Source organism: Gadus morhua, chromosome 8, assembly GCF_902167405.1.
Source record: "Gadus morhua chromosome 8, gadMor3.0, whole genome shotgun sequence".
Lineage (NCBI taxonomy): Eukaryota > Metazoa > Chordata > Actinopteri > Gadiformes > Gadidae > Gadus > Gadus morhua.
In genome coordinates this window covers 4107097-4134055 of record NC_044055.1, presented here as the reverse complement: position 1 = coordinate 4134055, position 26959 = coordinate 4107097, and the positions used below count along the sequence as shown (strand labels likewise).

At 52.5% G+C, this 26959-nt stretch overlaps 2 protein-coding genes across 5 annotated transcripts in view; one reads left to right on the top strand and one right to left on the bottom strand.

Annotated features, from left to right (window-relative positions):
• The first annotated feature begins 520 nt into the window (after positions 1–520).
• Positions 521–18240, top strand: oc90 (otoconin 90). Its single transcript, XM_030363349.1, has 19 exons — positions 521–1190; positions 2636–2696; positions 3483–3551; positions 4733–4907; positions 5347–5459; positions 6724–6855; positions 7311–7469; positions 7859–7936; positions 8099–8422; positions 8800–8871; positions 10972–11184; positions 11858–12035; positions 12203–12393; positions 13457–13582; positions 14531–14626; positions 15470–15656; positions 16350–16456; positions 16885–17140; positions 17503–18240. The coding sequence occupies exons 2-19, from the start codon at positions 2648–2650 to the stop codon at positions 17861–17863; spliced, it is 2886 nt and encodes a 961-aa protein (XP_030219209.1). The 5' UTR covers positions 521–1190; positions 2636–2647; the 3' UTR covers positions 17864–18240.
• A 564-nt stretch (positions 18241–18804) lies between these two features.
• efr3a (EFR3 homolog A (S. cerevisiae)) overlaps positions 18805–26959 on the bottom strand; it is an 82572-nt gene continuing 74417 nt past the window's right edge. For 2 of the 4 annotated variants that reach the window (XM_030362652.1, XM_030362654.1), the window contains 5 exons: positions 24651–24730; positions 24511–24559; positions 24256–24359; positions 24104–24153; positions 18805–23384 (listed from right to left, as the gene is read on the bottom strand). In XM_030362652.1, the coding sequence (XP_030218512.1) occupies positions 23279–23384; positions 24104–24153; positions 24256–24359; positions 24511–24559; positions 24651–24730 (389 nt within the window). In that variant the 3' untranslated portion in view covers positions 18805–23278. Of the gene's footprint in view, positions 23385–24103; positions 24154–24255; positions 24360–24510; positions 24560–24650; positions 24737–26959 lie in introns of all 4 variants that reach the window. The other 2 variants (XM_030362653.1, XM_030362655.1) reach the window with 1 other exon arrangement.

Below are 26959 nucleotides of genomic sequence, written 5' to 3'. Positions count from 1 at the left end.
CTCTGAGCACACTGGTCCGTTTTTAGTATTTGATCCTGATCCGGGTAAGACACCCACTGGACTGGTGGATCACATGATGCTCTGTTACGTTGTTAGAACCTTGTTTGAAACACAGGATCCCTCTCATCACATTCTTCTTCTGTTTGGCAACGCAAACATCTGCTCTGTTCTTCAGGAATACAGCCTGGTCACCTGTCTCACACACACACACACACACACACACACACACACACACACACACACACACACACACACACACACACACACACACACACACACACACACACACACACACACACACACACACAAAGGTCCTCTATTTTTGATCTCTGGATCATGAAGCCCTCAAAGCTCCCGTTGCTGGGCTGGGCAGGTCAGCCACCCCCCCCCCCCCCCCCCCCCCCCCCCCCTTCCCCCTCAGGGGCCGTTAAGGGGGGCCCCTCCCTCTGCCTTGCGACCATTGCCCCCCCCCCACGGGACAAACTCAGCACCACAAGGGTCCCTTGTCAACCTCCGAATTCCTCTGAGGCAGGACGGGGCACATGCCTGGGCAGGGGCCACCCGACACCCAGGGGCCCCACACCATCAAGGGGCCCCTGGGGCAGTCTGACGAGAGCTGATAAAGCTCAGGTGGGGTGTGGTTCCAGAGTAGTGCACTCACCTGTAGGCCCCCGGAGGAGAGAAGAACCATATACCTGTGGCCCCTGAGGAGAGAGGAAACATCTACCTGTGGCCCCTGAAGAGAGAAGAACCATATACCTGTGGCCCCTGAAGAGAGAGGAACCATCTACCTGTGGCCCCTGAGGAGAGAAGAACCATATACCTGTGGCCCCTGAAGAGAGAGGAAACATCTACCTGTGGCCCCTGAAGAGAGAGGAAACATCTACCTGTGGCCCCTGAAGAGAGAGGAAACATCTACCTGTGGCCCCTGAAGAGAGAGGAAACATCTACCTGTGGCCCCTGAAGAGAGAGGAACCATCTACCTGTGGACCCTGAGGTGATCAGTGCAGGTTCTACTCTGCTCTAAGTGTGTCTTTAGAGGCTCCTGGTGCCCTCACAGGTCGGGACCCTGACCGGTCCCTCCGGCGGCCTGTTGGCTCCACTCCGGTCCGGCCGTTGTCTGGAGCATGACCCCTGGTTGAGCCTGAAGGACGCCACGCTGCAACCGAGCCCAGACCGGCCGTACCACGGTAAGGGTCCGTGTTCTCCGCTCGGTGTGTCCGCTCTGGGACAGATCCTAGATCAGCTCCTGGTGGACGCTGAGGGTCCGTCGTCCATACTGTCTGAATAGTTTGTTAATGTGAGACGGGGATAAAGACAAGCAGGTCTAGATGTTTCATGGAGGGATGGGGACCAGACGCAGGAGACCTGGGGTCTGTGTTGAGGATGTCGAGTGTGGGCTGCTTTCAGGATTTATAATCATCTGCTGAAGGAGAAGCAACACTTCCCCTCTCTCTCTCTCCGCCCCTCTCTCTCTGTGTCAGTATAACTGAGTGTGTCCCTATTCCTCTCTGAGCTCTCCCCTCTCTCTCTTCATCATTATCCATCTCTCATCTCCCTCTTTTCCTCTCTCTCTCTCTTTTCCACTCTCGCTCTCCCTCTTTTCCTCTCTCTCTCTCTCTCTCTCTCTCTCTCTCTCTCTCTCTCCCTCTCCCTCTCTCTCTCTCTCTCTCTCTCTCTCTCTCTCTCTCTCTCTCTCTCTCTCTCTCTCTCTCTCTCTCTCTCTCTCTCTCCCTCTCTCCCTCTCTCTCCCTCTCTCCCTCTCTCCCTCTCTCTTTGAAGACTAGCTTGAGCGTTAGCACTCTGTTTGACCGCGGCCCCCCCGCTGAGCGGACCCATGGGTGGGCCGGGCTGGCGGAACACCGCGCTAGCTCGTTTATAAGCGTGCTAATAAAGCCAGCTGCCGGGCAGTGAGCTCGGCTACAGATCCAGGTGATAAAAGCACCGCTCCGAGCCACGCCACCCCCCCCCCCCCTTAGCTTCAAGCTACCGCTCACAGCAGGGGTCCACCCGGGTCATCTGACAAAACACATCCAATGGATTGATGTGCTAATTCGAACCTAGTTACCATATCCATCATGTACACCGCTAGGATAAAACACTACGGTAACGGACATTCTCTGCAACAAAGGTTAACAGCAAAAGGAAGAAATCTTCAGTCGTCCGGTAGAGCAGTCCTGTCTTTGAGGAAGACGTCCTGACCCTTACCGGCTCCTTAAGGACATCCTGTATAGCTGAATAAATCACTGTATGACTAAATAACTTGTAAAATATATCGGAGACCACCAGGGCGCTCCAGAGAGCAATGAGAGGGGCATCTGGGAGCCTATATATAAGACACTTAGGGCCACTGAAGGCTGTGCCTTCATGAGGTTGTTTAAGCATCCATTAATACAACATTAAGTAGCTGCTAGCTAGCTGCTAGTTTGTCTCTAGAAGACCGGCGGCATGACCAAGCTCGGGGAAAGCCCAGATGAGACGTTTAAACGTTGGTCCACTAGTAATAAAAACAGTCTGGCTCGGTACCGTCAGCGCCCGTTGGGAATGCTAAAGGTGTTCACGGCGGGAATGCCCCGTCGGGTACATGAGCTTAGGCTTCCTTACGAGCTAACGACGTTGCGTTGTTCCCCCTCAGGTGCCAGACGCCATGTTCCTCCCCCAATGGATGCTCCTGCTGGCGGCGGCGGTGGCCAGAGGTGAGTCACACGCCCCCGAGCAGACAGCGGACACTAGGCTACACCGCCATCTCACCGGAACGGCAACACCACCTGCTCAGCAGCACCGGGCTGGGTGGAGATAAGAGATTGAGTTATCAAGAAGTTAAACAACGATGAGTGTTGAGGACCTGGATATTGTTTGAAAGGTGATGGTATTTTAAGCAGAAGATATTAAGAAATATTATTCAAAATAGAATTGACACGGGTTTATCCGTCTGTATCAACAGGAGTGAAGATAGGAAAGTGTGTTGACGTAGCGAGGGAACGATGTAGCATAGGACCGCAGGACAGAATGGAAACAGGTAGAGGTGAACCAATAGACTAGACAGTGGTTGGGTGGTTCCATTCCCAGCTCCAAGGAACTCCCAAAAGAAGCAAAACGACAGGGGAGGGTCAGAGTGAAATATATTCCTGCTGAAACTGACGACATTTTGGTGTCTCTGGATGTGCGTTCTTTCTAACGGATTCTCCCTGTTTACGTTTCAACCACTTTTCCATTTTCTGGATGTTCTATTGTCTAGCTGTAAGAATTTAAACTTGCTCAGTGTGAAAAAAAGGAAAAGTTGTTATTATAACAAAAAAAAAAAATTGGGTTCCCCCTGCAGTACTCCACAGAACCCCTAGGGGTATGCCTACCCCCAGCTGAGAACCACTGTTCTAAAGAACTGAATAGTCTCCATAATCCGTCAACCTCTGGGACCCCAAGACCAGCAGCACAGCAGGGGGTCGAGACCCCCACTGACTCACCACTGACTCTGTTCTCAGGCTCCGCCCAGACCTCCGTCTTCTGCACCGACCCCACGACGACAGGCGAGCCAGAAGGCCTCCTCATTGGTGAGTTAACCCCCGGGCCGCCCTACAACCAGCCACTCAGAGAAGGATAACAAAGGCTCATCCAATCAGAGTGGCTTAGAGAGCCTATGAGCTGTCAACCAATGGATCGTCTCGGATTGCATTCATTGCTTGAATGTATGCATCAATATGTAGAAACAATCAAACACTACTGGCAGAGGGACAGACAGACAGAGGGACAGACAGACAGAGTGACACTCATACCGACAGGCGAGGGGACCGACACGAAGGACAGACAGCTAGAGGGACAGACACACAGACAGACAGATAGATAGAGAGACAGTCAAGAAGACAGACACTCAGACAGACAGACGAAGGGAAAGGCACTCAAAAAAGACATTACAAAAAAAAAAGATATTCCTCGGGTGAAAAAGGGAATTAAATGGAAGCTAAGACCTGGTTTAAACGCACAATATTCAATCCTAAGAAAGTGGTTGCGTGGCCACAGAGACCTGACTCTCTACGCTGGTGGCCCCTGGCCCCAGGACCAGCGCGCTAGGGGCCCGCGGAGGTCTGATGGTTATCCAGGGCTCGGCCGGGGTCACGTCTGGTAATCTCCGGTGAGCCGGTCCGTCTCTGCTCCTCCCATCCTCCCGTCTGGAGCCTCCTGGTGGGACCAGACCCGGCCCGCTATCTCTGATTAAATCTCAGACCCCTGCCAGGAAACCAATTTGCGGAAACGGGGGGGGGGTGGGGGGAGGGGATTCTCCACTTTATTTTTTGCCAGCTTCTTTCTCATCTCATTCTGGTCACTCATCTTCCCCCCTGTTCATTTGTCATCTCCCTCTCTCGATATATTTCCTACATTGCACAGAAAGGAAAGTAAACACTGACGCATAAAATATGTGTCAAAAACCCTAAACCCTCCCTCTCTTTGTGTGTTTCTCTGACCCTCTCTCTCTCTCTCTCTCTCTCTCTCTCTCTCTCTCTCTCCCTCTCTCTCTCTCCCCCCCTCCCTCTCCCTCTCTCTCTTTCTCTCTCCTCCCCCCCTCTCTCCCCCCCCCCCCCCCCCCCTCTCTCTCTCTCTGACCCTCTCTCTCTGACCCTCTCTCTCTCCCCCTCTCTCTCTCTCTCCCCTCCCCCCCTCTCTCTCTCCCCCCCTCCCCCCCTCTCTCTCCCCCTCCCCCCCTCCCTCTCCCTCCCTCCCCCCCTCCCCCTCTCAGACTGCCTGGGCCTGAGGTTCACCTGGCTCCACTCCCTCCTGGGGAGCTTCCCCTCCCTGGTGAGCTTCGCGGCGCGGCTGCGCTGCGCGGGGGGGCTCTGTCTCCGCGACCTGGAGGACTACGGCTGCTGCTGCAGACACCGGGAGGCGGGGCCGCCCCTGGACCCCCTGGACAGGTGAGGGAGGAGGGGGGGGGGGGGAGGGGTAAGGACAGGTGAGGGGTAAGGAAAGGTGAGGGGTGAGGAAAGGTCAGGGGTGAGGAAAGGTTAGGGGTGAGGGGGGAGGAAAGGGGGGGCGGAGGCTGGGTGAGGGTTGAGGAAAGGTGAGGAGTGAGGAAAGGTGAGGGGTGAGGGGGGAGGAAAGGGGGGGCGGAGGAGGTGGTAGGGGGAGGACAGGTGAGGGGTGAGGACAGGTGAGGGGTGGGGACAGGTGAGGGGTGAAGGGTGAGGAGTGGTGAACCTGTGAGGGGGAGGACAGGTGAGGAGAGGTAATGCTCGTTGATAACAAGACAGGTGAAGACAGGTCAGGAAAAACTTAAATGACATAAATAACGTTCTAAACACAAGTCAGAGGTTCAACCAATCCAAACCCCCCCCTCCCCCCCCCCCCTCCCAGCTGTTGTTTCCAACACAGGCGCTGTTACGAAACCGTCACTGCCACCCCCTGCTGGCAGGAGCTGCCCCCAGCGCTGGACAACCTCACCTGCTCCACCCTCAACACCACCTGTGGTGAGCAGCCGGCCTTCTTCAAGCAGACGACCTCTAATTAAACAGCCGACAGTGCGGCCTCCCTCAGGTCCTCACACACTGTGCACTGATCATCCTTTAACTTGAAGACGGGGTTTTCCCCCCCGAGCTCCTCCCACTGCAGGCCCTGGTGGAGCAGGTAGGGGGAGCTGCTTCTGGGATTGGTTTAGCTCAGGAGGGACAGCGGGTTAACTTGTACCCGGAAGGTTGCTAGTTCGATCCCCGGCTCCTCCTAGCTGAGTGTCGAGGCAAGACACCTCACCCTGACTGCTCCCGACGAGCTGGCTGACGCCTTGCGTGGATGAGGCCGACGTCAGTGTGTGAATGTGTGTGTGAACCGTTGAACCTATATGTAAATGCAGCTTGCTGAAGCTAGGCTTGGTAGGAGATGGAACCTCGTCCCTTTGGGCTTGGGGAGTCCACCTCCTTAGCAGCGCCCCTATCATGTGACCCCTACCGGCTACGACATGCAGCTCAGCTCACTGGACGGCACGTTGGAGAGTGCTCTCTCGGCCTGATGAACGACTGCAAAGGCTTCATTCAAACCCAGAACCCTACTGTTAGGAACAGCACCCTGGCCTCCAGCTGGGAACGCCCTAGCCTCCAACTGGGAGCGCCCTAGCCTCCATCTGGGAATGCCATCCTAGCCTCCAGCTGGGAACGCCATCCTAGCCTCCAGCTGGGAACGCCATCCTAGCCTCCAGCTGGGAACGCCCTAGTCTCCATCTGGGTACGCCATCCTAGCCTCCAGCTGGGAACGCCCTAGCCTCCAACTGGGAATGCCCTAGCCTCCAACTGGGAACGCCCTAGCCTCCATGTGGGAACGCCATCCAAGCCTCCATCTGGGAACGCCCTAGCCTCCAACTGGGAACGCCCTAGCCTCAAAATGGGAACGCCCTAGTCTCCATCTGGGAACGCCATCCTAGCCTCCAACTGGGAACGCCCTAGCCTCCATCTGGGAACGCCCTAGTCTCCATCTGGGAACGCCCTAGTCTCCAGCTGGGAACGCCCTAGCCTCCATCTGGGAACGCCCTAGTCTCCATCTTGGAACGCCCTAGTCTCCATCTGGGAACGCCCTAGTCTCCTGCTGGGAACGCCCTAGCCCCCAGCTGGGAACGCCCTAGCCTCCAGCTGGGAACGCCACCATAGCCTCCGGCCGGCTGCCTGTTATTGTCTCTCTTCAGAGGTGGAGCCACCATGTGACCAAGGTGATGATGATGATGAAGGCATGTCCCGTGCTTTCCAGATGTGGGAGCGCCGTGCGCCCGGAGCTTCTGCGAGTGCGACGCGGCCGCCGTGGGGTGCCTGGCCCTGACCCCCTACAACGCCTCCCTGAGGAACCTTCCGGAAACCTCCTGCTCTGGCCTGGAACCAACTGGTAAAACCACCACCTATATGACCCTAACCCTAACACTAACCTCCTAACCCTAACCCAATGGTTAAACAGATACCTAACACACTCCTAAACCTACCCTACTAACCCAAACACTAACCTCCCAACTCACTTGTAAAACTACCACCTATACAGTCCTAACCGTGACACTAACCAACTGGTAAAACCGTCTGTCTGACGGTCTGTCTCGCTGAGTGTCTGCCTACCTCTCTATCTCTCTGTCTGTCTCAATCTCTCTATCTGTCTGTCTGTCTGTCTGTCTCAATCTCTGTCTGTCTGTCTGTCTGTCTGTCTGTCTGTCTGTCTGTCTGTCTGTCTGTCTCAATCTCTCTCTCTCTGTCTGTCTGTCTGTCTGTCTGTCTGTCTGTCCCTCTGCCTTTCTGTCTGCGTGGTTCCTGCAGCTTACCTGCTAATCTTCTTCATGTCTCCTCCCCAAGCAGGGATGCTCTGGAACGCCAGCGGGAATGCAGGTGGCGGGAACGCCAGCGGGAACGTCGGTGGGTACGCCAGCGGGAACATCAGCGGGAATGTCAGCGGGAACGTCAGCGGGAACGTCGGCGGGAACAATGACAATGTCACCTCTACCCCGGAAGCTGCAGGTCAAACACACACACACACACACACACACACACACACACACACACACACACACACACACACACACACACACACACACACACACACACACACACACACACACACACACACACACACACACACACACACACACACACACACACACACACACTGATCCACAGCAGGTCCCTCATGTCACCTCAGCAAGGACAACTGATTGGCCGGTAAGACAGAGTGTTGACTCACACTACCGCGCTCTCCTCCAATCAGAACCATGAACAGGACCCATATTAGTTCACTTTAAACTGCAATCGATTATTACTAAAAATAAAGTTGAATTAGACACAGTAGCTATGAGGAAACTAGCCCCGCTCCCTCTCACCCCTCTGCTTTCTACTTCCTCCTCTCACAGGAAGTGAGTATGACAATGCGACGGGTCTTTCCTCCTATCAGAACTCCACAGCCTTTAACTCCTCCTACCTGGACGAAGGTAACAGCATGCGTACATTATGCTCGGCTTCATGTTTTATGTTTTTATTCTAATCTTTAACTATTTTACCACGGTCATTCTGAAGGAAACCTAACTTAATGAAACCAGTTTGTTGTGTGTGGTATGACCTCGTCACGATAACCTCTCGTTCTGTGTGGACAGTGGACAGACTGCTCTCTTGGGACGCGGCAGCCGAGAACAGCAGTGACATCACAGGTCTGGGCCATGACATCACAGGTCTGGGCCATGACATCACAGGTCTGGGCCTTGACATCACAGGTCCGGGCCATGACATCACAGGTCTGGGCCATGACATCACAGGTCTGGGCCATGACATCACAGGTCCGGGCCATGACATCACAGGTCTGGGCCATGACATCACAGGTCTGGGCCATGACATCACAGGTCCGGGCCAAGACATCACAGGTCTGGGCGGCGCCAGTGACCTCATCAGCCCGCGCCCTGCCCCCCCGTCCCAGACTCCAGGTATCCCCCTTCGAGACGGCCAACGTTTTGCCACAATGTGGGGGTGTTAGTGGCCTTGGCGCGGCCGTCACAACACTGTCTTTAAACATGACGAAGAAATAAAGTTAGCGTTCGCACCATTAGTGCTATTAGTTGTATTGACTCATGGGAATCATACAAATATTCCGATAAGTTACTCTGGTTACTTGCTTAGTTATCGTATCATCATTACCAAAGCGAGTTTTAACTTATATATTCTCTTTTAGTTATATTAGTTCTTGAGTCATTTCTCCTCTGAGAGGAATGTGTGTGTAGGTGTGTAGCTGTGTAGGTGTGTAGGTGTGTGTGTGTGCGTTAGTATGTGTATGTAGTTGCTATTCTGTGCTTTCTCTCTCCAGAGGAAGAGGAGGGTGAGCTGGAGGAAGAGGGGGCATGGCCTCCCGCTGACTACCTCAGCATCGTCAGTACAGGTGAGTTTGTCTTTACTCGTTAGTTTAATAATGGAGCCGGGCGAAGCATAAAGGTCCTTCAGATAATAGCTATCCTCTCTCTCTCTTTATACCCCACGTTTTGAACCACACACTTTTTCCATCTAGTTTCCACAGGGGTTTTGGATTGTCGGTGCGGTTAAAGTAGTCAACTATTATGAAGAAACATAATGCTAAGGCAGATATGAACAGACCACCAGAGCCCGCCTACGGAGGTGGCACCAACGATGCTCGTTCATGTTTGAAATCGATCAAATCGATCTAAATCGTGCTACTATAATAACATTCCTGTCACACCAGTTACTCGAGTTGCTCATGTGCGCATGTGCCAAGCAGCCTGCAGCTTACCGCAAGCACGCACATACACACGCACATGCGCACGAACATACACGCACACACACACACGCGCACATGTATGCTATGTGTGACTACTGCTGCCTGTTTTGGCCAGGATACTGGAAGAGATGTTTAATCTCAATGATGATACTCATTTTCAACTAACCAATAGTAGTTGCCTTGCATTTTAAAATGTCAATGCACGTTTCAGCCCTGAATAACAGTAAAAGCTATTTAATAATTGATTCGCATGCATAGCATACTACATTTTACATTGAAAAATTTCCCCTCTTACCATACATTTGCCAATTTTATAATGTATTTAAATGCTCACACACTAACTGCTTTCAGGCACACGTGTAAGTCCTGATATTCTCCTATGGGCCGTACGTGTGAACAACATATCCTGACATTTGTACCCTGAAATTGAAATTAATAATATTACCCCCGAGGTAGTATTTTCTCCGTAGGAAATGTAATGACCCTATATGTGAATAAGGAGTAGAAAGTCGGTATTTCTCACATTACTTCAGTTGGCGTGTTGATGAGGCTTCTGCATATCCTTGAGTGGCCCCCTAAATGATAATCAGCCTGTTGCCTTTTGTTCGCTGAATGGTTAAAAAATATTTAAATGTATGCACTGCTTTTAAGAGTAATTTGTGGTGAACGAATGTTATACTTCGCAACATTATAGGCAAAATGTTATTATATTATGCGCGCAGAAATTATTTATCGACTGGGGTTACCACATTATTGCTATGGGTTTAATTAGAACTAGAGGTTGAGTGCGTGCAACGCCCGCGCGAAAACTCTAGTCTCAATAACAGCCAACAAATGAACCTCGCCAGTGATTAATTTTTATGGCCCACTGATATTACATGTGGAATTACCATCACGTCAGGTTGTGAATGGTTGCAAGCAAGGACATCTACTCCCTCCTCCATAACAAGTATGACGCATGAAGTCTGCGAAGATTGAAACTAACCTCCGGTTATCATTAATAATCGTTTACTACTTAACGGCACAGACAATCCAAAGGAAGAAGAAGGAAAAAGTGGGTAGTTCAAAAAGTTGACACAGCTTTTACTTCTTCGCCACCCACTGTTTGTAATGTACGATCATTTCACACAAAACGCCATGTTATTTACCATGGACATTTGACAGAGGGAGATTCAGAGGCGGGACTTATTCTTCAGAGGTCTATAAAAGCCAAGATTTTAGAGCCAATGTTTAGTTTTATTTAACTTCTACTTTTCTCGACTTTCGACGCGTCTTGCTCGTAAGTAAACTTTTTAAATGAATTGAAGTTATGAGGTTAGCTCTACATAAAATATGTGGTGTCTCCCAAAAGGGGAACATAGGGAATATAAGGTTTTCCCATCCATCTCCGCAACCCTGCTGTCTTAGAAGTCAACAGACAGACGGACCAACAAACAGACAGACCCTCCTCCTCTCAGCCGTAGCGTCTAGCGCCCGTGGGCGTAGCGCACTCTAATCTCACAGAAAACACAGTGGATCCGGTCATGGAAGAAAAAACGATCATTTAAATAATTGAGGATGTGTATCCAGTCAGGACAGAACTGGGTTAACATGCGAGCGCGGATCAAACGGCGCTAGGGAGAGATCACATGTCTCCTCCAGGCGTCGTCGTGACGACTGAAGACGTAGAAGTAGCCTCCGCCGTCCAAACGCTCCTATCATCCGAGCATCAAAGACCGACCAGATATCTTCCTTTCCCTGTCTCAGCCCCGACTGGGAACCTCAGCCCCTCGCAGCACCGCCCGCCGCTAACCCAGCCCCCCGACGCACGGGGGCGTGACGTCGGAGGGCCCCCCGCTCCCTCGTCTGGGTCCCACAGCTCCGTCGGCTCTCCTCGCCCGTCCAGACCCCCCCCGGCCGAGCGGTCCTCTGAGGAAGGGGACGAAGTGGGGTCACCACACCGGGCCCCGGGCTCCGACGGTAAGGAGGGTCTCAACCGCCAGCAGCCACTCAAAGTAGATTCCAATACTGCCTCACGTTCACCCGTTCATTCACACATGAACACACCGTTGGCGGTTTCAGCCACGCAGGGCGACAGCCAGCTCACCGAGAGCAGTTAGGGTGGGGTGCCTCGCCCAGGGACACCTCGACACTCTACAGCTCGGAGGAGCCGGGGGATCGAACCAGCAACCTTCTGGTTACCAGCCTACCCGCTCTTCCTCCTGAGCCACATCCCCCCCCGCCTCAGCCTCCATGGGCGTTTGTCGTTCTGCCTAAAGACCTTCCCCGTCCTCCGCTAGAGCGCAAAAAGCTGCTGATGTGAGCTGGCGGCTCAGTGGTCCAGGCCGAGAGGGCTCAGTGGTCCAGGCCGAGAGGGCTCAGTGGTCCAGGCCGAGGGGGCTCAGTGGTCCAGGCCGAGGGGGCTCAGTGGTCCAGGCCGAGAGGGCTCAGTGGTCCAGGCCGAGGGGGCTCAGTGGTCCAGGCCGAGGGGGCTCAGTGGTCCAGGCCGAGGGGGCTCAGTGGTCCAGGCCGAGGGGGCTCAGTGGTCCAGGCCGAGAGGGTTCTCTGTTCTGATGCGAACCGGACTACGACGACACGGCCAGGTCACAGTCTGGTGGAGAGAGTAGAAACACACTTGTTTTTGTGACAACAGAAGGTCCACGTCCCGGCAGAACCGCCACCAGCAGGCCCTCGCTGCTACGCCCACACCAGTCCTCTGAGGAGGAGGAAGAGGAGGAGGAGGAGGATGATGATGATGGTAGAGAGGAAGGTGAGGATGAAGATCACAGAGAGTTAGGTCATCGGACTGGGAGAGGTCAGTACGACCCCTAGCAGGGAGAATCATATTTGTTCAATGTGTTACGGTAGTATTACCACATTACTTTCTTTAAAGCTCAGCTCAACGCTTAACGCCGTTCATGAGTTTGCCGCCACCTAGAGGTTCAAAACAGAATAACGTCAAATAACGGTATTGAGTTTTTTGTCGGTTGTCTATTATTGTTATTGACTACTTAACTGCCCCTCGTCAAGTAGAGGCCGTCCCCCTGATGTCCGTAACCACGATACCGCTTAAGTCAACAACAACAAAAACAATGGCTGCGGTTACCAGGACAACCCCCACAGACCACTCCATGGAGCAGGCTGGGACCCCAACACGAACCTCATGGAGACACCCGGCTACACCCACAGGTCAGAGACACCCGCTACACCCACAGGTCAGAGGCACCCGCTACACCCACAGGTCAGAGACACCCGCTACACCCACAGGTCAGAGACACCCGCTACACCCACAGGTCAGAGGCACCCGCTACACCCACAGGTCAGAGACACCCGCTACACCCACAGGTCAGAGACACCCGCTACACCCACAGGTCAGAGACACCCGCTACACCCACAGGTCAGAGACACCCGCTACACCCACAGGTCAGAGGCACCCGCTACACCCACAGGTCAGAGACACCCGCTACACCCACAGGTCAGAGACACCCGGCTACACCCACAGGTCAGAGGCACCCGCTACACCCACAGGTCAGAGACACCCGGCTACACCCACAGGTCAGAGACACCCGCTACACCCACAGGTCAGAGACACCCGCTACACCCACAGGTCAGAGACACCCGCTACACCCACAGGTCAGAGGCACCCGCTACACCCACAGGTCAGAGACACCCGCTACACCCACAGGTCAGAGACACCCGCTACACCCACAGGTCAGAGACACCAGCTACACCCACAGGTCAGAGGCACCCGCTACACCCACAGGTCAGAGACACCCGCTACACCCACAGGTCAGAGACACCCGCTACACCCACAGGTCAGAGACACCCGCTACACCCACAGGTCAGAGGCACCCGCTACACCCACAGGTCAGAGACACCCGCTACACCCACAGGTCAGAGGCACCCGCTACACCCACAGGTCAGAGACACCCGCTACACCCACAGGTCAGAGGCACCCGCTACACCCACAGGTCAGAGACACCCGCTACACCCACAGGTCAGAGGCACCCGCTACACCCACAGGTCAGAGGCACCCGCTACACCCACAGGTCAGAGACACCCGCTACACCCACAGGTCAGAGACACCAGCTACACCCACAGGTCAGAGACACCAGCTATACACCCACAGGTCAAAGACACCCACAGGTCAGAGACACCCGCTGGTCAGAGATGCTTTATACAAGATGGTGACCCTTGAGCAAGACACTGACTCAGGTACCCGGGGTTCTCACATGTGATCCTTCTCCATCAGCGCGCCCCTCGTCGCCTCGACCAACGGCTTCGACCGAAGCCCCGCCCATTCCTTCTGAAACATCACAGGAGGAGGCGGAGCTTCCTCTGACCACTCCCCCTGACAACCCCCCGTCTCCGAACCCAGGTGAGCCCACAGGTGAAGCACCCGGAGCAGACACCAACTAATCCTAACCCCGCCCCCCCACTAACCCCGTCAGCTCGCCTCGCCCTTTAAGATCGGAATGCCGTAGCCACGACAACCACGCCCTGGGCAGCAAAGTCTCCCACTGCGACGGAGACGACACACCGCACGACCACCGTCGCTAGGCGCCGCAACCGCGCCGTAGCACTCCCACCGCTCTACGACCTCCACGCTACGCCCACAACACCTCCCTCACGCAGCGTGGAGGAGCAGGAGCAGGGGGAGGAGGAGGAGAAGGAGGAGGAGCAGGAGCAGCAGGAGGAGGAGGAGCAGGACAGGCCTCCTTGTGATGAGGAGCGGGCAGCAGACGGCTCTCAGGGTTCGGTTAGACGTCGAGAGGACCGACCTCAACCTGACTCCATCCTGAAGCCCAAAGCACACAGAGCGCGTTCCGCCCCAAAGCCATAGCACCACTAGAGAGCTAGAGAACTCAAAGGGCTAGAACTAAAGTCCTCTTGTTTTAGTGGAAGCACCGAGCTAGTGATAGCGGTCTGGCCCAATGTTTGTCACATCTGTGCCGTGTGCTTTGGGCTTCGGTCCGGACCCACTTCTGTCGTCCAACCTCTGGTGTGCTCAGTGCTTACCTGGTGTTCAGTACTTCTGTAGAAGTTAGCATTCCTTTGGTACTCTGTACTTCTGTACAGAGAACAAAAGTATTATACTTCTGTACAGAGTACCTCTGTAGTGTTCTCAGTACTTACATGGGGTTTAGTGTATCTAGTATTTCTACGGTAGTTAGTATTTATTTGGTACTCTGTCCTTGGGAACTGGGCAGTACTTCTGTCTGGTTGAGGGCTTCTGTAGTATTGAGTACTTGGTCAGTACTCTGTAGTACTCTTCATATCAGTTATGCTACATTACTCAGTACCTTGTTGTGTTTGTGTTTGTCAGGAGGGGGCGTGGCACAGAAAAGGGCGGGGCTTCTCTCCTGGTCTCTGCTGGAGGCCATGGGAATGACAGACATCGAGTTCCCCCCCGAGGGCCCAGGTACACACATACACGCGTTACCATGACAACCATTAAAGACAACTGCTAAAGTGACCACCAGTACATCTGTTATCTTGGAAACGAGGACAGAAGAAGCCGGTTTACGAAGGCTACAGTTTCGACATCTATTTACCCGTCACAGCAGAGTACAGATTTATTAGTTACCATGACTACGGTCGAGATGGAGCCGGCCAGCAACAGGTCCCAGACAGCAGAACAGATGGGTTCTGTCGGCCGTGTGTCTCTACAGGGAACCGGGGAACCAGTTGGACCGTTCCTCGTCTTATCCAAATAATGAATATAGAAAGGTCCTCTAGGGCAGCGGTCCCCAGCCTGTTTACACCACAGGCCGGTAATACGTCAGACAATATCTTGGCGGACCGGTGTTACACCGTATTCTGTAAGCCATCATAAAGTGTAACATCGGGGATCACTGTTGCATATCTTCTGCAACAAGCACAAGCGTAAGGTTAGACTTAGACTGAGTTCATCACAGCTTATAAAAGTTGTATTAAAGCGTAGACTGAGATCACTACTGATAAACGTATTAAAGAGTAGACTGAGTTCACCACTGATCAAAGTTTTATTAAATCATAGACTGAGTTCAATACTGATAAACACATTAAAGCGTAGACTGAGTTCACTACTGATAAACATATCGCCATCACTCCGTCTTCATTCAGTCTGTGACACCGGGCGATCGCCCGCCGAGTGAGAGAGCATCCGGAGATTTTCAAAATAAAATATAAATTATTAGAATTTTTTTTCTTTGCGACCTGGTGCCAGGATGAAGATCTAGGCTCGCTGCTCTACGTTCCTCTCCGCTCTGCTAACCCCTCACAGTTCCGTCTCCCCCAGAGTGCAGCGAGGTCTTCACGGTGGCGGGGCGGGACGGCGGGCCGGGCCGCGCCCTGCCAGCGCTGGGCCAGATGCTGCGCTGCCTGACGGGCCGCTGCCCCGATGAGTTCAAGATGTACGGCTGCTACTGCGGCCAGGAGGGCCGGGGGCCGCCGCAGGACCCCTTGGACCGGTCAGTGGACCCCTCAGCGCTATTCAGTTATACTGTTGTCACAATACTGGAGCCAGTGGTACTGCAGTCACAACCAGCTTAAGCCACTTGTACTACAGTCAAAATACTGGAGGCAGTGGTTCTGCAGTCAGAACCAGCTTACAACCAGCTTAAGCCAGTTGTACTGTAGTCACAATACTGGAGCCAGTGGTACTGCAGTCAGAACCAGCTTACAACCAGCTTAAGCCAGTTGTACTGCCGTCTATATATACCGGAGCCAGTGGTACTGCAGTCAGAACCAGCTTACAACCAGCTTAAGCCAGTTGTACTGCAGTCACAATACTGGAGCCAGTGGTACTGCAGTCAGAACCAGCTTACAACCAGCTTAAGCCAGTTGTACTGCAGTCACAATACTGGAGCCAGTGGTACTGCAGTCAGAACCAGCTTACAACCAGCTTAAGCCAGTTGTACTGCAGTCACAATACTGGAGCCAGTTGTACTGCAGTCACAACAATAGAGCCAGTGTTATTGAAGTCACAGTACTTTGAACCAGCTTACAACCAGCTTAAGCCAGTTGTACTGCAGTCCCAGTACTGGTGCCAGTTGTACTGCAGTCACAACACTTAAGCTTAAGCCAGTTATTTTACATTTACAAGTTAGCCGTTGCTGGTATTCATGGTCACGCCTGACGGAAAGCCTTCCTGTGTGCTGCAGCTGCTGCTTCCTCCACCAGTGCTGTCTGAGGCAGATCTCCACCATGGGCTGCAAGGCCGACCGCAGACTCAGCGCCCAGGTGTCCTGCGAGGGAGGGACCCCTCGCTGTGAGTCGCCTGGACCGCCTCTCACACGTCAACGCTCTGGATCGTCCAATAACGCATTACCCAGGGTTTCAATACGTTACCTCAAATATCCGTTACGTCATCTCAAGTTACACCACCCCATTACCCAGGACACCACCCCCCGTTACCCAGGACACCCCCCCCCGTTACCCAGGACACCCCCCCGTTACCCAGGACACCCCCCCGTTACCCAGGACACCCCCCCGTTACCCAGGACACCCCCCCGTTACCCAGGACACCCCCCCATTACCCAGGACACCCCCCCATTACCCAGGACACCACTCCATGACACACTCCATTACCATTATATAAGATCATAACAAAGCGTACCTCTAAGTTTAAGGAACTAATCGCTGAAACCACCCCCCGTGCTCCTGATTGGCTAAACCCATGCCCCCCACCCTCCCTAGGCCAGGGCCAGGGCCGGTGTGACAAGCTGCAGTGTGTGTGCGACAAGACCAGCGCAGAGTGCATGGCGGCGGCCCACTTCAACCACAGCCGCCCCCCCGCCCAGTGCCAGGGGCCCGCGGCCCCCTGCAGGCGCCGGCCCAGACCCCGGCCCACACCCCCGCCCTCCAGCGAGGAGAGCCGGGAGTCCGCCGGTGGCCACTCGCACATGGAGGGAGGGAAACACACGACGGCTCCTACCAGTGGACCTGCAGACAGGTGCGCACACACACCCCTGCAGACAGGTGCGCACACACACCTGCAGACAGGCGCGCACACACACCTGCAGACAGGCGCGCACACACACCTGCAGACAGGCGCGCACACACACCTGCAGACAGGCGCGCTCACACACCTGCAGACAGGCGCGCACACACACCTGCAGACAGGCGCGCTCACACACCTGCAGACAGGCGCGCGCACACACCTGCAGACCGGTGCGCACACACACCTGCAGACCGGTGCGCACACACACCTGCAGACAGGTACGCTCACACACCTGCAGACAGGTACGCTCACACACTGAACAGTAGAAGCAGTGCATCTTCAGCTCACCCATCTGACCTCTTTTGTTTCTTCAGTGAGGAGAGCGGGGAGGTGAGGCCGCGACCTCCTGCCAGACCCCCGCCCTCCAGGCCCCCACCTCTGGCCTCACGACCCCCACTTCCACCCTCAAGACCCCCACCTCCACCATCCACTCCACCCCAACCCCCTCCCCACTCGGCCGCAGCTGCCTCCAGCGGGGAGACCTCCAGGCCCCAGAGACCCCCGACATCCGGAGGGATTCAACCCCACAACCACCAGCCCATCAGACCCTTCAGACCCAGCCCCGGGCCCCTGGAGAGACCGGGGGCCCCGGAGAGACCAGGGCCCCCCCCGGCAGAGGCAGAGGAGGAGGAGGAGGAGGGGGGCGAGGAGGAGGAGGAAGAGGATAAAAGATGAAGGTGACGGTTCTCCTCAGCAGTGGTGGACAATCCTTGGGTTTTCAAAGTAAAAGCCATGGCAGATTTCCCCAGGCGCTCAGCCTAGATGCAGTCATTAACGCGTTGATTTCAAAATAAAAGTGTTTCAAGTTAATGAATTGTTAAACGACTGTGGTGATTTTACTTTGGCGGGGGGAGGAGGGTGTTAACGAGCAGTATCTCTGGGGAGGTGGGGGGGTGTCCCCACAATTAACACATTGAGCTGCGTCTCCAGGCCTATGTTAATCCAACCTGCCGTCCAAAACACCTCGTATTGTTTGGTCTTTCCCACATGTTGATACTAAAGGCATAAATTAAATGTACTGTTCTTACAATTATTGAACAATAAAATTGATAAATGGGAGTTGAGGACAATTTTTTTTCAACTCATTAATGTCAAATCCAAACCAGAGCAATCACTAGGATGAAAAGACTTACGCCAGGAGAGCCACCTGGTTCCGTATAGATATGGTATATCTGACATGATGGTGGCGGTGTACAAACACATCCGAAACGATGAGGAGAGGAGGGATTCTTCTCCGCAGTCTGCTGCGTACGTGGAGAGAGCTGTCGGCAGAGTGACCCCACGACCCCCACCGGCCAGGAATAGACTCACAGCAGTACGATAACACACTCCTACTTTGGCTTCTTACAGAACTAGAAGGTTCTTCTAACGATCACACGGTGCGATCAGCAGACATAATGCCAGAAGGAATCGTTTTTATACATTTAAACACACTATGGAAATTATTTATACATTCCATTATTCATACGGGGGATTTTTACATTTCCACATTAATTTTATTTCGGGAGTAACTTATTCGTTATCGGGTAGATATTAGTTATTTTGCAGTTTACGTTTAATAAACATGAGGTTTGTCACCCTGTGAACACATTGTTGTAAGAAACAGGAAACCGGGACTGGTTTGATAGAAAGATTTGACTTTATTTGATTTCAGATACATTCTTGTTGATGCAGAATTCACAGCGGAACATAGCGTTGAAATCACCATCGATCGTCCTCTAAACACGTCATATACTTTGTCCAAGCGTGCGACAAAATAACAAACCGTGGCCCCACCCAACCAATCGCACCGTTTACAATCGATCTACACACTGCTGGTACCCACCCACCAGTACAGCACTGGGGGTCGTACTGGGCCCCTCCCAGTGGACTGCTTTGAATTGGCAAATTGAAAAGCGCACAGTCCGAGAATTGCATCGAGGCGTGAGCGAACGAATGAACTAGCTTTTAAAAAATATATCTTGCATCAAACAGAAAGAGTTCAGATCCTCCCAATGGGGGTCTGAAACACACACCTTGAAACCGATTGAGACTCATCACTATTCTGATTGCTGAATACAATGAAAATACATACAATGAATTGTTCTACAAAACGGACCTACCACGAACAAGAATGAAGAGCAGAAGTCTAGTTCCCTAAACAACCTAAAGTACCTTCTCCCCGCTCCAGGTCAGAGCTCGAGTTCCTCTTGACTAGTTCTCAACTAGCACTACTAAGTTGTCCACACAGAACCAGAACCATTATTGAGGCAGTGAGTCGTGTCTGTGCTAATTCACCGTCAAGTAATCTCTCCAGAACCTCCGTATGATACGCGCTAAGACTGGATGCCTAATGGATCACCATGTTGGAGCAGTATGGTTCTAAATAGTGCATATATATATATATATAGTACGGTGGTATTGAACGAGAGATCACAATATTGCTGCTGTACGTAACACTGTCCGTAAAATGACACAACGTAGCAAAGGGAACTCATCAAAGTCCTCAGATCACCGGAAACACAATGGTCAAAGTGCACTAAATCATTCACAATTTCCCATATTTATTCACTTTTATTAGTTAGTATTTATCGCTGTATTTTTTTTGCTATGAATCTATAATCTACATCTAGCACAGCTGAGTGGTAATATAATTCAACCTATGAGCCGCTTGCTAACGTTAGCTAGCCTGTGGGTTAGCCTGTGCTTTGGCAAGAGAAAATCAATTGCTGGTTCATGTGTGTCTCAGTAGTCTCCACTGAGCAGACGGACCACGAGGTGTGAACTGAAAACACTCGTTAGTATTCAGCGTTGTGCTCTTGTCGCCGAGGGCTGAGTATCTTAGCACCCGCCGTGAAATCAAAATAAGAGCGTGTGTTTTTCTGTCAGATCTAAATCTATTCATCACAGCCTGGAATTCCAGACAGCAGACCGGGCTTTCCACAGAGAACCACCGGGCCCTTTGAGAGGTGAATCGGTCCCGTTTAACGAAGCTTCTCGGGCCAATCAGAGCCAAGCGGGGCTAGTGGCCGACCAATCAAACTCTGAGAGTCGGACTCGACAAACTGCGCTGATCCGAGTCGCTTGGAGAGCTATAGGGAGGTGTTTTGAAGTCCATGTTTGAGGAGAATCCAGGGCTGTTGTGTGCCTTTAAGACCTGTGTGTTTCACAGCTACATGAACCGATAAGAACTAATGCAGTGTTTGTCAATCACAGCTCGTACTTGAGGAACTACGACACATGCTCACACGATAAACAACCCAACAGAGAGGATTGAGCGGTCAACACACAACACTTTTCATATTAAAAGACTCCAAGTATTTTGACTGATCTCGGCTGATGTTCCACAAGGATGCCAGCACTGCTGATGAATTTCAAAGTAAAAGCGTACCTGTGTTTTGTTCTACACTCTGGAAAAGACCAGCTTGCCGATGTCTAGCAGGCAAGTCGACGATGAACACGGACTATAGAAAAATAGAACATCTAACTCTTTTAGAACGGTGTATTCACGTGGCAAACAACATTTGAACCCTCAGCCAAGGTAAAAGCGCAAAAACACACTTAAAGGATGCACCATCACTAACTGTAAATATGGTAACTAGTTTGATTATTAAAATCCATAGTGGATAGAACCTGTGAAAACACTACAGCGCCCCCTAGGGGTAGGTCTGGCTAGTGGACTCCTAGCATCACATAACTCATGGATTCCTAGAACACAACCTTACCTCATCTTATCACAGTAAGAATAAAACACAGCGGACATCAATCTGAAAAACAGTTCGGTCTCCCCCTCTGCCTTCTCATCCTGTTAAACACCGAGTCTCATGACATATCCACACACACAACAAACTTACACATAGAGCCAATATAAACTTTCCATACCTTCCTGGTGACTAAACGGCCAATAGAAACCCTCATCTCATCAAGTCGACCAAAGCAAACCTATTTTTGTTAACCAGACACCAAAAGAAACCTTTCACCTTCTCTTGTCTACCTGGATGTGCCCAAACATTTCCACATTCTGTTTCCTGTCATCTTCTTTATCTACATAACCCCCCCCCCCCCCCCCCCCCCCGCGTCTACCTGCGAGACCAGACTTAAACCGGATTAAACCGGCCCTCAGGTTCAAACTACTGAACACACGCTTTGAACTGGATCAGCTGCTGAGATCACTAACAATCGCTAGAGCCACGAGAAGAGACGACTAGAGGATCATGGGTAACACGCTCACACACAGCGTTGCCTTGATAGTCGAGAAAGACCAGACGGCTTCTCCTATTCCACAGGCACAGCTTCACACACAGATAGCGCTCAGCATTAGGGATTATAAAGGTACTTCCTGCTGGTGTGTGTGTGTACTTGCGTGTGTGTACGTGTGTAAGTGTGCGTGTTACTCCGGCGCTCCACACTTAAGTGAGAGAACCCAACTGAAGCTGGCTTCGTCTTTGGCAATGGAATTGTTTTGGTGTCAGGATGGGACACACACACACACACAGACACACACACACTACAGGTAATATGCATGAAGGCGTCACCACGGCTACACAGGGGACTAAGAATCTAGTCATGAGAGTGGGAGCTCTGCAGTGGGAGCACGTAGCCCCGCCATGCCTTCAGACTCAGCGAGCACGATGACAGATCAATGTGCACTGCATCGGGGAGGCGTGGAGGGGAATGTACGCTGGGACCATACGGGCACGACTGATAGTAGTATCTGGTTCCACGACCACTGCGGAGGCAAGTGGAACGCGATTGGCTGGGAGAAATGCACGCCAGAGATATTTAAAAGTTAGTTTAAATATCTAGTGCACTATTGCTTAATCAGAAGCAGTATTCCTATGAGTAATATACAATACTATTAATACTCTACACAAGCCTCTCATGAAACATTGCTATAACTCCTCTTGAACATAGTGGCTGTATTCTCCCAAAGTGCAGGCCTTGCCAAACGGCGTTAATATAGGACACAATTATATAAAACCTTATTGTTCTCTCACAAAACCCCCATTATATTATTATAAACTTTAATACCCACAATGCATCACAAGTACCAGTTCGCTGCATCTGTTCTCTCGCTGACGGCTTTTCTTGTACAACCGACGCTAGTCTTAGCATTGTAGGTGGCTACATCATTAGCCGTGGCATAGCTGATGGCAATAGACAAGCTAGCCATAACGTAGCCTAGCGGCACTCCATTCAGTACACTGTAGTTGCATTAGTCTGATAGCATGGTTGCTAGACGCTGGGGGGGGGGCATGGACACTCAGAGCCTGAGGAGGCGTTGGGTTCTTAGGGCTGAGAGCATACTGGAGACACTAACCTGTCGGTTCTCCTGACATAGATATTGATCCGTTGGTTCTCCGTCTCAGGGGGAACGCCATAACATTTTGCTCAAGACATTCTTACACAGAATCTACCGATCTCCCGTTGTCGTTTTAACTCCATAAAACCAATCGGGGCACTGAGATAGAGAGCGACCGCTGGAGAGCGATGCTGATCTGTTTAATTTAAGGGAAACTTGGGACTGCTTGAGGCTGACGGAGGAACTGCAGCTCAAAGGGGTATCTAGACCCAAGGGGAGCTAGCTAGCATACATCAGGAGAAGGTTATCGGCATGAACTGATCCTATTTATACCGTGTACAAGACGTGGACACACTAACAACCGTCTCTGAGAATCTGCCGGTTCAATTCACCACTGTGCGCTGTGTTTGTGTGTGAGTGACATGAGGTTACGGCGTGGAGCAGTGCTGATGAAGGCCTCATCATTCCATGGCCTTTTAATCGTTTTAAGAGGTTTCAATAAGATTCAAAAGATTACGATTTAAGAAACCAACCCCTCAACGACACCCAACTGACATTGAAAATAGGACCGATTTGGGTTTTTGTTGTGCTGGGTTAGACAGTACCTGCGGCGATGAGATGGTCTAAAAGCGGGGGGGGGGGGGAGGTCATGGTGCTTTACAATGCATTCAATTAGATCCGATTAATGAAGACCTTTTCAACGCACTTCCCCACCGTTCCCGCCTCTAAAGGTTCTTGAATGTTCAGTCTCGCTGGGTCCTTCTAGAAGGTTCTAGAGGGCTCCAGATGGTCCCGACGGTGTCCCCCGGTCAGTAGACGCACAGGTCGGGGAACTTCATCTCGTAGACCGGGACCGACTGGTGCTGGGGGTGGCCGGCCGAGACGGACACCACTCCAGACGGACTGGGGGGGGGCCTGCTCACACAACACAGGGTAAGCGTTAGCACGGAGCCTGCTCACATAACACAGTGTCAGCGTTAGCATGGAGCCTGCTCACACAACACAGGGTTAGCGTTAGCACGGAGCCTGCTCACACAACACAGTGTCAGCGTTAGCACGGAGCCTGCTCAGAAAACACAGTGTTAGCGTTAGCACGGAGCCTGCTCACACAACACAGTGTTAGCGTTAGAACGGAGCCTGCTCACACAACACAGTGTTAGCGTTAGCACGGAGCCTGCTCACACAACACAGTGTTAGCGTTAGCACGGAGCCGGCTCACACAACACAGTGTTAGCATTAGCACGGAGTCGGCTCACACAACACAGGGTAAGCGTTAGCACGGAGCCTGCTCACATAACACAGGCTTAGCGTTAGCACGGAGCCTGCTCACACAACACAGCGTTAGCATTTAGCCCACTCACACAACGCAGCCTTAGCGTTAGCACGGAGCATACTCAAACAACACAAGATTAGCCTTATAGAAGTACACCGTGTTATTATTGTTAGAATTAGCATGTAGCCTGCTGTACACGTGTACCACTGCCTTAACAAATACAGTATATATATATTTATATATTAATATTAATATCAATATTGTAATCATTAGCAAATATTTCAGTTACATGCTATTTCAGCCCACTAAAACAAATAACTTTAGTCGAAAAGTAAAACTATACTGAATCTCAACCACTCACCGAATGGTCAGTTCAAAGATCTGGGCCAGTCTGTCGTGCAGCATGTTGGCCTGGGGGAGACGGGGATAACAGAGCCAGTTAGCACGGTGACCCCGCATTCTTAGGGTCTGTCTGGTAGGAGAGCCTATAGCCCAGGTCTCTGGGACCACTACCTTGGACTCGCAGTGAGCAGCGATCTCCTCAAACGGAGCCTTCTGGAACTTCTCGATCACCTGACGCCTCTTCTCCCGCTCCTGCTCCTCCAGGCCTGTGGTGTCTGCGACCAATCAGAGACAGTCATCAGGCGCCTCGACCAATCTTAATGTTTTTTAACACGAAGCCTTGACCAATAAGAACATCAGTGCACCAAATCAGAGATCCTGTGAGCTGGATCAATCAGAAGTGATGAAGACCACAATGAACCTCACCTATGGCCTTCTTCAAGGTCTCGAAGGTGATCTCCTCGGCCAGCTGGGACTGCAGGATACACAAAGATTAGCCTCTTCCACACAGGGACAGACCGATGTACAGCAGGAATCACTAAACCCAGAATGAGAGGAAAGCCGACCTGATCAGGGAGGTTGTTGGGCAGGATGTCCACCTGGAGGGAGATGGTGTCCACAACGCTCTTCCTCCTGGTCAGGCGGTCTTCATCTGGGTGGAGAAGACAGAGAGGTCAGCCCGGGCATCGTACCGCTTACCGTCTCTTCAGCTAGCACTCGCTCCTAACTATAGAGGCCCTCAGGGAACTCTGAAGGTAGAGCCGGGTGACTCTGAACTGAAAGGTTGCTAGTTCAATCCCTGGCTCCTCCTAGCTGAGTGTTCGAGGCGTCCCTGAGCAAGACGCCTCACCCTGACTGCTCCTGACGAGCTGGCTGTCTCCTTGCGTGGCTGACACCGCCGTGGGTGTGTGGATGAGTGTTTGAATGAGTGTGTGAATGCGGGAATGATGGACAACATTGCGGGACGAATCCAGCAAGATTCCGTCCGGACGTCCGGTAAAAGGTGTGCTTATATAGTTGGTAGCTGCAGGAGCTTGGCCAACACATGATGACCTCGCTATTACAGCGAGGTCGATGAGCATCAGACGCTGTCCTAGAGTCCGGACACATCTCTCAGACTCTACTCAGCGCTGAGATCGCCCACGCCTTTTGCCCTGCTCCCGGTTCCTCGGAGAGGGGAGGATTGGCCATCAATGTTGGGTACCACTAGTGGCATGTTCTCGGCTCATCTAGCAGGAGAGACCCGGAGAAGCACAGAATAATACTACAAGAACCATGCCGTACGTCTCATGCAAGAGCTGGGAAAAAATACCGTGGGAAAAATGCTGTATTTATTTGGCCAAGGTGACGTTTTATAGCATGTCTGAAATGTACCATTTTATTTAAAATAGTATATTTTTTTAATTTAGTGAACATCCCATGACCTCATGTTTGTTTACTATTTGTATTTTTACTGTTATTGCTTGGAATTGTCATCTCAGTTGAATGTGGATTTTTTTTTGAGTAATAAAGTAAAATAAAATACTGTAAAACCAAAAGGATCAGACAGATTTAGTTTGTTACTCAGGGAGGGTGCCTGAGGGCGTATGTGCCACCCCGGTGAACACGCCCCTGTCAGAGCTCCATGGGGCCGTACACTGCGGTGAGAAGGAGAACCGGAGGGAAAGGTATATGCCCGGGTTCTGTGTGTGTGCGCGTGCGTAGGTGTGCGCGTGCGTGTGAGTGAGTCACACACGAGGTTCGTCTTCCCACTTGGAGCGCCAGCTCTGACTCACCCGCCCAGAACGCTAATGACGTAGCGGAGATGAATAGCATGCTAGCACTACAACAATCCACCGCAGTAGCCTGCTAGCGCTCATTATGCACGTCGTAGCGCCGCCGCGATAGCGCTGCATTAGCCTAGCGTTGGCGCCGCGCAGGCTGAAAGGTTAACATCAGAGAATGTTAAGATCTTTCATGTCTTCCTCATCAAGTGTTCGTAAAAGACCTCCTCCTCCTCGGGAGCCGTGGTCGGGTCGTGAATGGAGCATGGAGGAGGCACTCTCCATCCCCCGCTCTCTCCCTCCGTTAATGACCCTCTGCTGGGGGCCGAGCCCAGGAGCAGGGCGCCCCCCCGTGGTGCTGCCAGTGGACGCGTGTGTCCGATCGCCGGCCGATGGCTCCGTACCAGACTTTGGTACCAGCGGGCAGACAGGGAGGGGGTCTTGGGGAACAGGGAGGGGGTCTTGGGGGACAGGGAGGGGGTCCGGGGAACAGGGAGGGGTCTTGGCGGCCTTAACGACAGACACTGTATGACTCTAGTCTGAGCCGCGTTGAGGGAGAGGCAGACTCTAGTCTGAGCCGTGGTGAGGGAGAGGCAGACTCTAGTCTGAGCCGTGGTGAGGGAGAGGCAGACGAGAGACAGACTCTAGTCTGAGCCGCGTTGAGGGAGAGGCAGACTCTAGTCTGAGCCGTGGTGAGGGAGAGGCAGACGAGAGACAGACTCTAGTCTGAGCCGCGTTGAGGGAGAGGCAGACTCTAGTCTGAGCCGTGGTGAGGGAGAGGCAGACGGCAGACTCTAGTCTGAGCCGTGGTGAGGGAGAGGCAGACTCTAGTCTGAGCCGTGGTGAGGGAGAGGCAGACTCTAGTCTGAGCCGTGGTGAGGGAGAGGCAGACGAGAGACAGACTCTAGTCTGAGCCGCGTTGAGGGAGAGGCAGACTCTAGTCTGAGCCGTGGTGAGGGAGAGGCAGACGAGAGACAGACTCTAGTCTGAGCCGCGTTGAGGGAGAGGCAGACTCTAGTGTGAGCCGTGGTGAGGGAGAGGCAGACGGCAGACTCTAGTCTGAGCCGTGGTGAGGGAGAGGCAGACTCTAGTCTGAGCCGTGGTGAGGGAGA

Coding starts and splice junctions, on each gene's coding strand:
- oc90 (XM_030363349.1), top strand. CDS start 2,648: ATGTTCCTCCCCCAATGGATGCTCCTGCTGGCGGCGGCGGTGGCCAGA. Junction 7,470..7,858: donor CTCTACCCCGGAAGCTGCAG/GTCAAACACACA, acceptor CTCCTCTCACAG/GAAGTGAGTATGACAATGCG. Junction 8,872..10,971: donor CCTCAGCATCGTCAGTACAG/GTGAGTTTGTCT, acceptor TCCCTGTCTCAG/CCCCGACTGGGAACCTCAGC.